Source organism: Papio anubis, unplaced genomic scaffold, assembly GCF_008728515.1.
Source record: "Papio anubis isolate 15944 unplaced genomic scaffold, Panubis1.0 scaffold20, whole genome shotgun sequence".
Lineage (NCBI taxonomy): Eukaryota > Metazoa > Chordata > Mammalia > Primates > Cercopithecidae > Papio > Papio anubis.
Window position 1 is genome coordinate 251,132 of NW_022162022.1, and position 12,446 is coordinate 263,577.

The 12,446-nt window shown below is 34.8% G+C and overlaps 1 protein-coding gene across 1 annotated transcript in view; it reads left to right on the forward strand.

The window, feature by feature from the left end:
- LOC116268500 (centrosomal protein of 152 kDa-like) overlaps positions 1-12,446 on the forward strand; it is a 73,533-nt gene that overhangs the window by 33,219 nt on the left and 27,868 nt on the right. The window contains exons 13-17 of the mRNA XM_031661594.1: positions 5,939-6,143; positions 9,507-9,632; positions 10,258-10,367; positions 11,114-11,242; positions 11,385-11,517. Coding sequence (XP_031517454.1) covers positions 5,939-6,143; positions 9,507-9,632; positions 10,258-10,367; positions 11,114-11,242; positions 11,385-11,517 — 703 coding nt within the window. The remainder of the gene's footprint in view (positions 1-5,938; positions 6,144-9,506; positions 9,633-10,257; positions 10,368-11,113; positions 11,243-11,384; positions 11,518-12,446) is intronic.

The window sequence follows — 12,446 nt, forward strand, 5'->3', positions numbered from 1 at the left end:
CACAAGATAAGCGAAGAAACGTTTTGCTTGTAGTCATCCCACCCGCCAGCAGTCTAATAGGTGATATTTTAGCTTCGTGGAAAACTAAAAGCAATTATACTCAGATCAAATTGAAAGGAGATAAAGGAGAGAAGATATTTGTCCCTTTCCCCTGGTCTACTGTGATTCCTAGAATAAGAGGAAGCAATAATTTTCCTGTGTTGGGAATTTTAGTTGACTTGGGCTGCTTTCAAATCACTGACCCAAATATTGGTGGCTACAAGCTTTTATTACCAACTACCTCCTCCCTCAAGCTACTGCCTAGTAAATTTTAAGGGTTTAGCCTCAATGTTCTATTTTACATTCATGGAATTTGAGTAGCTAAAGCTGCATGCAGCTTGCAGACAGCTTCCTCTCTCCCTTATTATAGTTGGCTGCTAAGCTCAAATAATAAACATTTAACAAGTGGAATGCCTTTTCCCTTTGGTCTTCTCAGCAGGCTTCATAAGGGACTACAGTTTATTTGGATTTAGGAGAACTGACTTCCATAGGGCTCAGTAGTGAGCCTTTTTCAGGATTGGTCACCACCACTGATTTTTTTCCCCTTTGAGGAAAGAAGAGAAAATTATTTTAGCAAGCGCTTTCTCTCTCTCTCTGACTTGGCTCCCTCTAGGAGTACAGGATGTGCTATTTCAGTGGTCGGCATTCCGTAAGAAAAGAAACTGGGGATGCATAATTTGTTAACCGAGCAAAATAATAATTCTGCTTAAGGTTACTTCACCATGTCTTATAGCACAGGAAGTTATATTGTAAAATAGTTTATATTTCTTATAATTTATATTTTCTACTTCAATGGAAATAGAAGTGGTTTAAATGAGATCTGTATACAGACAGACTACTTACACAATATATATATATTACATATACAAAAGTCGCAGAATGCATTGCAAAAGCTCCTTTTATAACATTAAAAAGCCTACCTAATAGTTTATGCATTTTCTCTCTCTCTCAACACACACAGACACACACACACACACACACAGTATTCTAAGATTTTATTTGGAATCATCCAAAACTGAAGAACAGTAAACATTTTAACTCAGGTACTATTATTTTTGTTTCTAATAAAGGCTTTTAAAAATATTTTTGGAACAGTTTTAATTTACAGAAAAATTTATGCAGAGTTCCTATATATGATATGCTGCATCCGTTTTTCCCTACTAATACCTTACGTTAGTATGGTACATTTGTTAGAATTAATGAGCCAATATTGGTATATTATTATTAATTAACATCCAGGGTTTATTTACTAATGCCCTTAGTTTTTATTTAACATGCTTTTTCGGTTTTGGGATCCCATCCAGGCTACCCCTTTACATTTAGGGGTCGTGTTTCCTTAGATTTCTCTTGACTTTACTTGTTTTTGATGACCTTGACAGTCTTGAGGGATACTAGTCAAGTATTTTGTAGGAAGGCTCTCTATTGGAATATGACATTTTTCTTATGATTATGTTTTTCTTATGGGTTTTGTGGAGGAAGACCACTGAGACTTTCATCACATCATCTTAAGGGCAGATACTGTCAACTATTTATTTTCAAAAGTAATTTAATTCTCCATTATGAAAAAATTAGAAAATACAGACTAAAAAAGAAGAAAATTTGATTTTCTAATCAAAATTTCTAATCACCAATAATCTCACCTACTTCCCATGAAGAAACTGCTATAATATTTCAGTATAAAACTTGCACATCATCTGTTTTGTTTGTTTCTGAAAGATAAAATAGTCCCAGCTACTCGGGAGGCTGAGGCAGGAGAATGGTGTAAACCCGAAAGGCGGAGCTTGCAGTGAGCTGAGATCCGGCCACTGCACTCCAGCTTGGGCCACAGAGCGAGACTCCATCTCAAAAAAAAAAAAAAAAAAAAAGAGATAATATTGATAATATTTCTTTATAATGTCATTTTACTAGTATATTCTGAAATCTTTGAATGTCAGTGAATATTTTTATATATTACTTTTAGTGAATATATAGATGAATGAATCAGTTTAGTTACTAAAACACTGTTTAAAAGTTTTATTATAAATAATGCAGTATCATTGTTATAAGGATCCTCGTAGTCAAGTCTTTATTCACATCTTTATTTCCTAAAGAAGTAGAATAATTTTCTTGCTAAATGGTGTACACTTATTTGAGTTTTTTGATGCATATTACTAAACAACCCTAAAGTTTACATTATTACCCATGTCCTGAGGCTGTCCCTATTTTTTGGTAACCATAGCCAGTATTGAGAGTTATCACTTTTCCTGTTTATAATTTTTATATAGTTAGATTTGTCACTGTTTTCATTTATGGTTTCTTGATATTTAAAAATAAGGTATTTCTCTAGTACTTTCTATAGTTTTATTCTGCTTTTTAAATCTTTCAAATTGTGAAATATACACATAAAGAACATGGAACATAAATATACAGCTTAATCAATTATTTGAAAGTGAATATTCGTGGGACCACCACCCGGGTCAAGAAGTCAAATTGCCACGAGCTGCCCATATTCTTTCCTATTGTAAACTTGAGGCTAACTACTGTCTCATCTATTAGGGCAATCATTTTCTGTTTTTTTCCCTTAGCTTTTTCATGCCCAGTTATTCACACCTAAGCACTACAGATTTTTAGATTTGCCTTCATATAAAGGAAACTCATACATTAGGTGTTCGGGTTTTCTTTCTTTTTTCTTTTTTTTTACTGTTTTATTGAGATATTATTTCACACACCATAAGAGCCACTCACTTAAAGAATACAGCTCAGTGGTTTTCAGTATATTGACAGAACTGTGCAGTCATCACCACACCTAATTTTACAGCATTTCAACATGCCCCCAAAGAAACTCCATGCCTATTACTAGTCATTCCCATTACCTGCCTCCACAGCTCCAGACAACTAATCTACTAATCTACTTCCTGTCTCTCTGGATTTGGCTGCTTTGTGCATTGCATACAAACAGAATCGTATAATATTATCTTCTATGAATTTTCTTTACCATTTCTTCTCAAGCATGTCCGCTGCTTGACAGAGTCTGTTTCCTTTTATGAAAATATCCTTATATTTGTTTATTATACAATTCCTGACCAATTGTTCTTCTATTTCAGCACATTAAAGCTACGTTGGTCCACTCTCTCTGGACTCAATCGTTTCTGTGAAGAAATTCATTGTTATTTGAATTATTGTTTCTGTCAGTAATGTATAGTTTTTTTCTCTTGCTGCTTTAATAATTTTTTTCTTCATATTTAGTTTTTGGTACTTTGATTATGATATGTTTAGGTGTGTTTTTCTTTTAGTTTATCTCATTTTGGGTTCTCTGAGCTTCTTGAATATGTAAATTTATTACGTCTTTTACCAAATTTGTGAAAATGTCAGCCATTATATTCCTTAAATACCTTTTCTGTCCCTGTGTCTTTGTTCTCTCCTTTTGGGTCTCCAGTTACATGTATGTTAGATTTTTTTGGTATTATACTACAGTTTCTTGAGGCTATGTTCATTTTCTTCTATAGTTTTTCCTTTTTATTTTGGATAATTGTTACTGGACTATTTTCATGTTCTCTCCTTTTTTTCTTGTCATGTATACTCTATTGAGCCTATCTAGTGAAAGTTTTGTGTTTTTTTTTTAACTTTTGTTTACTTAATAACATTTCTATTTTGTTCTTGTATCCCTTTTCTTTTTCTGTTAAGAATTCCTATTTTTTCATTCACTTCAGGTATCTTTTTCTTTACTTCATAAAGCAGAGATATAATAGCTACTTTAAACTTTTCAAACTCTTTTAGTGGTAGTTTCAGCATTTGGATCATTTGTTGATTGTCTTTTAAGAAGTGGCCACATTTTTCTGGTTAGTTGCATGTCAAGTAATTTTAGATTGTATACTAGACATTGTGAATTTGTATGGGTGTTTTAAATCTCAGTTCGGTTCTCCAAGCCTTTGCCACATTGCTTTGAATCCAACCTGTGTATGCATCCCTCAGGGGTTAGTCATTGTGAGACTTGAATGTGTGGTTTAAATTTCAGTTAAGTTTTTAAAATCTTTGATATGCTGGTTTGAGAGTTGTTCTGTACATGCATAGTTCAGGGCTTAGACTGAGGCTTGTACAAATTTATACACAGAATTCAGGATTCCTTTCTCTGGTTCTCTTCTCTTTGGGAGTCTTCCTACACTCTCTTATCACTGGGTTTCAGCAATCTGACATTGCTGTGATGTATACTGGTTTTCTTTGTGTTTCTTCTGCTTGAGATTCACCAAACTTCTGGGTTTTGTGGGGTTTTCGTTTTCATCAAATTAGGAAAAATTTGGCCATTACTTTTCAAATATGTTTTGCATCCTGCTCCTCTTCTGGGACTTCAGTTACATATGCTGGAAAATGTAATATGTTCTGTGTATGTCTGTTTTAGTCTTTTTTCTCTTTGTTTTTAATTTTATAGTATTCTTGCTATATCTATATGTTCACTGATCTTTTCTTCTGCAGTTTTAAATATGCTATTAATCCCATCCAGTATATTTTACTTTTCAGATATTACAATTTTTTCTATAAGTTTAATTTGGGTCTTTCTATATCTTCCAGTTTCCTCCACATGTTCATATCTTCCTTAACCTTCTAGAACATATGAAATATATTAATTCTATTGTCTGTGTCATTGACGGGTTAGTTTCTATTGATTGGTTTTTCTCCTGGTATAGTTCATATTTTTTTCCTACTTCTTTGTATGCCTGATAAATTTTGATTGAATGCTAGACATTTTGAATTTTGTTTTGGATGCCAGATATTACTATATTTTTAAAAATACTGTTGTACTTTTTCTGTGACACACAAGTTACTTGGAATCAGTTTGATCCTTTCGAGGCTTTCTTTATAGACTTTAATAGATCAGGTTTAGAACAGGCTTTAATCTAGGGCTAATTTAGCCCCACTACTAAGGTATTATTTGATGCCCTTTAAATTAGTAAGTCTTTGCATTATGGCTCATTGAAACACAGCATATTCCCAGCCTTATTCATTTCCTGTGTTTTTTTCCCTAGCCACACGTATACACACAGATCTCCAGAGCTCTTTCTCTGTGCAGCTTCTTTTTCCCCAGTATTTCTCCCCTTCATATTCTAGCCACTCTGGCCTCCCCAAACTCTGAATTCTTTCTCTGAAACTCAGTGAGATTACCGGGCTCTGTTTGGGTTTCATCTCCCTGTGCTATGGTCTGGACACTCTCCAGGCAGAAAGCTGGGGTAATCTTAGAGCTCACCTTGTTTGTTTTCCTTTTCTCAGGAATCACTGGCCTCTGCTGCCTGTTGTCTAGTGATTGAAAACTATTATTTTATTTGCTTTATTTGGTTTGCTAGTTTTTTAAGGAGGATGATAAAGTTAGTCTTGTTAATTCATTATGACAAGGAAGCAGATAATCTTCCAATCTTTAAATTTATTGAAACTAAAATTGGGTTTAAATTAGCATGGTTTTATTTTTGTGTTTTTCTAGTTACTCAGATATTCACCCAGACTTGTGTTTTAGTGAGTTGAAAAAAATAACAGAAATTGTTGGTTAGGATGGCTAGTGTTTAGTATTCTTTTCTTCCTTAATATTTATGTTGTTTCTGTTAGAGTCATAAAGGGCGTGTATATACAGTGTGCAATTTTCCAATAACACAAATGTAAATTATGTTAAAGTTCACATTTCTAAGCTACTTACAGTGAGCAGCAGTACTAAGCTTGAGAAGGCTCTTCCTGTGAATAAACGTATTTCTGTATATAGAGATATGGCAAAGGTGATAATCCTTGTGTATGACAACATATAAAGTTGTTTTGAAATACTAGTATGTATTTGTGTAGGTGACAAAACATGTTCACCACTGTGGTCAGTGCTTTTGAGGAATAATCATATCTGATTTATTACTTGATTTAATCTTAAAAATCACAATTTCTCCATTAGCATTGTACAACAAGAAGACCCAAATGAAGAGCTTTCAAAAGATGAGTTCATTCTGAAGTTAAAGGCAGAAGTGCAGCGTTTGCTGGGTAGCAACTCAATGAAGCGTCGTCTGGTGTCTCAGTTACAAAATGACCTCAAAGACTGTCATAAGAAAATCGAAGATCTCCACCAAGTGAAGAGGGATGAAAAAAGCATTGAGGTTGAGGTCTGTAAAGCCTATCGAGTTAAAAAACCATTTTTAAAAGGCTCAATAAAGAAAACTTTTACACTTTTTTTTTTTTTTTTTTTTTTTTGAGATAGGGCCTCACTCTGTCTCCCAGGCTGGAGGGCAGTGGTGGAAACATGGCTCCCTGTAGCTTCAACCTCCCAGGCTAAAGCGATGCTCCCACCTCAGCCACCTGAGTAGCTGGGACCACAGGCACATGCCACTATGTCTGGCTAATTTTTATATTTTTTGTAGAGACAGGTCCCCACAGTGTTGCCCAGACTGGTCTCAAACTCCTGGGCTCAAGCAATCCTCCCACCTCAACCTCTCAAGGTTTTGGATTACAGGTGTGAACCACCACATCCAGCCCTTTTACGCTTTTTAAAATTAATAAATCTTTGGCTTTCAGGGGTTTATTTGACATTTTTAGAAGTAAAATTTAAAGAAGGAAATACCATTTTTAAAGGGATGCTGAGAGTCCCCGACTTAGGATGTTTGACTTACAATTTTTAGACTTTACAGTGGTGGAAAAGTTATATGCATTCAGTAGAACCATGCTTCGAGTACCTGTAAAACAATTCTGTTTTTCACTTTCAGTACAGTGTTCAGTAAATTTCATGAGATATTCAACAGTTTATTATAAAAGAAGCTTTGTGTTAGATGACTTTGCTCAACTGTAGGCTATTGTAAGTGTTCTGAGGGCATTTAAGGTAGGACAGACTAAGCTGTGATTTTAATAGATTAGATGCATTAAATGCATTTTTGACTTAATGATATTTTCAACTTACAATGGGCTTATTGGGTGATAAACCCATTGTAAGTTGAAAAGCACCTGTATGTTTTTTCTGGTTACTCTTAGCACCTAGTAAATGAGATACCGATTAGGTAAAATTCCTTTACCATAAATACAAGGAAGTATTCTCTGTTGCAAGGAATCTGCATTTCTTTAAGATTGGTTTTTACCAACAGTGCTCTAAAATCTAGTTAAAATAAATCCTCCATAGAAATCCTTTAGTATTTTCTATGAGATTTTCCTGGCCCATGTTCTTATAACAAAAGTCATTCTATATGAGGACATTAATTATATAGTGATGGTGGTACAGATATTATATAGTGGTAGTGGTACAGATGGGAAAGGCACAAAATCTGGTTATGTCAGTCATTGAAATCCACGTCTGTATTCTTCAGTTAGGAAAATGAAGCTGGAGCACTTTGTGACACTTTTGAGTTTACAGAGCCAATTTCAGACAAATTGAAACTAAACACATGACTAATAAGTAAGTCAAAGATATTTCTGCAATATCATGCTATCACAGAGATCTTCAGGGCTGCTCTCCTTTATAGATCCTTTTTTTACCCTTCCATATTTCACAAATCATCAGCCATCTATACTCCCAATAGAAAATAATATATAAAACACCTAATAACTAAGAGAAGGAAAAGAAGAGGGAAAAGGAACGTAGGTTGTGTACTCCTTTTCCTCCTGGGTGGAGATAATTGTTTACACCTTCTTTAGTACTGTTTTATCTCCTGTTCTTTTAAACTAGGAGTTGTGTTCATTAAAACAGTTCTGCTAAAGTATGTATAATGTTCTGTGCTAATTATTGTGGAATTTTAATTGTGGCTAATTTATGTTTTGGAAATAACAGTGTTTTTGCTATCAAAATCTTTTCCAGCCTGATTCCTTCTTCTGAGTAACTGTATTTGATGACTAAAACATAAGTTTTAATATTAACAACAAATGAGAAAGACTCCCCCCGGCCTTGCCCCCTGCATATTTAACATCTTTAAATCAAGCTGTTTTCATTGTTGCCCTACATTTCTTTAAAAGGATGGGGATGAAAGCTTGTTTCTCAATTTGTATTAAGACATTAGAGTTTATTAGTTTAAGCATTTTGGTGGGAGTGCTCTAAGATTTAGGATACTAGAAACCTGATTTTGAGTCTGAACCTTAGCTCAGGTGTCTTGGTGCTTTCTTTGTTCTGTATTAAAGTTGCTAATGGCATTTGCTATACAGATATACTTTATCATGTGTAGCAGTTGATAGTGGTCATGCATTGTGCTGATTTTTAGCCTTTCCATTTCCCACTGTAGTCTGGTTGATCAATAGATTGAAGGAATAACTCTCTCATCTTTGAGTATTCTTTTTGTCCAGCTGCTCTATTGCCATAGTGAATTCTTGGTAGTCTCCATCTAAACTCTGATTTTTCTCAGAGTTACTTCAGCCCTCGGCTCAAGTGATCTGCCCACCTCCACCTCCCAGCTCCGAGTCCAGGGACACAATAAGTGAAATGGAGTAGATATATTTTTAAAATCTTTGTAACCCCCATCAATGAATAAAAAGAAACGTAGGTAAGGAAAACACTCACTAAGAGGAAAACATGCAAAATTATATAAACAGATAAATCTGGGAAGATGGAAAAACAAATGAACAATGAAGGTATATAAGAGGTTCCACTTTGGTGATGACACAAGAAATACAAATGAAAGCAATTGTTAGATATTCTTTTCCCATCAAAGATAATTATTTAGAGATAATCACTGCCACTGGAGGCAAAGAGAGATGGGCAGACCCATGTACTACCTGACAGTATATGTTTGTATGGCATTTCTGGAAAGCAATTTGCCAAAGTCTATCATGAATCTTTAAAATTGTGTTTATTGAATAAAATGTATGTCCATGAGTGAATGATGACATAAGTGAATACATACAGAGATAGGATAAATGCTTGATCTTAGTAGGAGAACATATGATGAGAAATAGGATATTTGCATTGTCTCAAAGTATCCTATAAGATACTTATCATTTATTATAAAACAAAAAATAGTAAGTTTACAATGGAGATGATAGATCCCACCTTCAATTGATTATTACCAGTGGTGAGACATAGTGATATCATGTGTCTCCTGCAAAGAGCACATACCAGTTCTTGACATGCTTGCCAAAGATGCATAACCTGATTTTAATAAACCTAAAAACTCCAAATTGAGGAACATCCTACAAAATAATGGGTTAGTATTCTTAGAAAACGTCATGGGTTTGAAAGACTGAAGAGCTGCCCTAGATTGGAGGACACTAATTAAACATGACAACTGAATGCCACTCAGAATCATGGATTTGATCTTGGACCAGAAAACAGACATTTGGGGCAAATTGGAAACGTTTGTATAAGGTCTGTGGATTACCTGATAGTTAATTTACTAGTTTTGATCATTGTGCTGTAGTTATATTGGGGGAAGATGAGTGAAAGCTATATGGAGATTATTTGTACTGTTTGCAATTTTTTTAAAGTATGGAATTATTTCAAAGTGAAACTTAGAATTTTTTAAAACTTGAAAAACGTTTGACTTTTTAACATTCAGACTAAAACAGATACCTCAGAAAAACCAAAGAATCAATTGTGGCTTGAGTCTTCTACTTCTGATATTGTCAGAGATGATATTCTGCTGCTTAAAAATGAAATTCAAGTTTTACAACAACAAAATCAGGTGATTAAGAATATTTTTTATATTTTATAAGAATTTTTATTTCCTCATTAAATACAGAAGATGTAATAGAGTTTTTGCAAATAAAGAGGCAATGTGAGTTAGTAGACAAGTATATTAGTAGGTGATTCTGAGTTCCAGTGATTTCCCTTTGCTAGTGAACTATTGGTTAGTAGTTTCATGGGAAGGTAAGTTAGTGTAGTTCCAGTTCTCTGCCTCTCTGGTAGCATGGCTGACAGAGGTATTCTTTCCTCCTTAGCCAGCTCTTGACCCAGAAGTAAAACTTTGCTTATTTAGATGGTTGCTGAAGGTTATTGAGCTCTGAGACTTATTTTAAGGCATTAGCTAGCCAATACTTCTCTGGTTAAATATTTTCATTTTATGCATTTCAAAGTCAATACAAAATTTAAACATTTAGTCCTGTCAGAAAGCTACCTGTCTAATAAATGAATCTATGTTCTTATCAAAGCGTGAAGAGACTTTTTCTTTTGCAGAATTGTAAAAATAATGTCAAATATTGTTATAGAGGAGAGAGAAAGCACAGAAAATATTTAAAAATGAGATAAAACTAATCAGTGAAAATGATGTTTATTTTCTCTAAGTACTAAGTATATTCTTTTGTGTCTAGGAACTTAAAGAGACTGAAGAAAAACTGAGAAATACAAATCAAGACTTATGTAATCAAATGAGACAAATGGTACAAGATTTTGACCATGATAAACGAGAAGCTGTGGATAGGTAAGGTCTATATAGATGCCTGACGACTGTCTCCTGGGTACCTTTCCCCTCTAAGTCCCTGCCCTTCCTTGTGACAAAAAGATTCAAAATGATTGAGTGAATTCTACCCTGTTGAGATCTTGGATTGGCAGAGATGAGTCCCTGGCTTCTCAAATTAGAATTTGGAACACATTTTCCATAGAAACAGTGTTATGTAGTGGGTTGGGTTCTATAGTATCATTGAAACTGTAGTTCACTGAAATATTATAGCTTAATATTTTTTTTAAAGACTCGTCTGGGAAACTATTCTTTATAAAGAAAAAAGTCTGTGAGAGGGAATATGTCTTCCAAATACCAAATCATAAACTTGGAAACAGACTTCTGGAACATAACTTACTTGTGAGTTGGGGACTGCTAGTATTTATGTTGAATATAAATTTTGGAACCACACCCTCAATTACTGTCATTAATTTTTTATAAACAGAAGTCCTCAACGTAGATTACTATCTCTGTTTGAAGGACTGGGGCATTCTCACATCCAAGTTTCTAATTGTTCTCTAGAAACATTTGAAGAAAGAAAATTTTGAAGATTCTCATAAGATTGTTGGTTATTAATTAATTATTACCACTTTCGGTTGGGGAAAAGTAATCTGACCTCAATTATAATTTGCATTAGAGGGATGAGGTGAGGAGGAAGGAAGGAAGCCAATTCATTTTGGTGTTTGTAGTGAGACTGGGCATTGCCTTTGATTCCGCTCTGTTTCCAGGTGTGAGAGGACTTACCAGCAGCACCACGAAGCCATGAAAACTCAAATACGTGAAAGCCTATTAGCAAAGCATGCTTTGGAGAAGCAGCAGCTCTTTGAGGCTTATGAGAGAACTCATGTGCAACTGAGGTGAGAATAAAGAGTTTAGCTGCCTTTTAAGCTGTAGAGACTACATTCCCCTATTCCATAATTTAGAGGAAAATCGTTTGTTACGCAGCTCCTGTATTTTTTTGTGGTTAAATCATTTAGTTGCTGGTTTTGTGTATCCAAGGTCTGAGTTGGATAAGGTGAATAAGGAGATGACTGCTGTGCAGGAATGTTACCTAGAAGTGTGCAGAGAGAAGGATCATCTAGAATCGACTCTCAGGAAGACCACTGAAAAGGAGCAACAGGCTCAGGAGAAGGTACAGGACAAGTTTATGTTGTACCGACATCCTTTCACTTTTCAAGCCTCAGTATTATCATTTAAACGAATGCATTTGTTCTAGAGAAGTGAATGGCGAAGATATTCATAGGTTCTCTTGACTTTTGGCTGTATCACACTCATATAGCTCACAAATAAAGTACAGTAAATACTGAAATGATTATTAAAACCTTAGTGTACAATAGCATATAGATAGGAGAAAGTGATTTTTTTTTTCTTGCAGATTTATTCTAAAGGGCAAAAAAAAAAAAAAAAAAAAAAAAAATCAGTGTCACTTTAAATCTGAAAATCACAGATCCTTGTTTTCAGTGTTGACTGCTCCGGAAACCCTATGTAGTCCTGTGAGCGCCGCACGGAGCATTCCTTCAGAGCCCTTTTTCTCGGATCCATTTCTTTCTCACTACCTCATTGTCATTTTATTCTTCTGGGGAGAAGAGTAGGAATTTGAATGTTGGTCTCGTGATAGGGAGAGTGATGATACGGAGGATATGGACAGCAAGGTCAGCATCTTCGTATGACCTCCTTCAGGGAAGCTGGAGGGGCTAGAGTAGATTCTCCAACTCTGCCTGATTCTTCTGAGTCACCCTTGGTGAGTGTCCAGGAGTAAAATCACATGTAAACAGTCACACCTCCTCTTTTCTTCCCTGTCCTGGCCCAGAGCCTTAACAGGCCTGACTGTCCTTCACACTTTGGACCAGTGACAAACCACAGTTTGAAAGCTATCTGCCTCAAGATGAGAAAATATTTTTAAATGCGTAAATAAATGTTCTATACAGAGTTTTTTGAATGAGTTATGTTAAAACAAGCTATTATTACCACACACTTAAAAAGAATAGTAAAGAGCAGGTGAGAAATTCAGTTCATTCAATATCTTGATTATTGTTGAATAGATTAATGTGGTGAAAAACG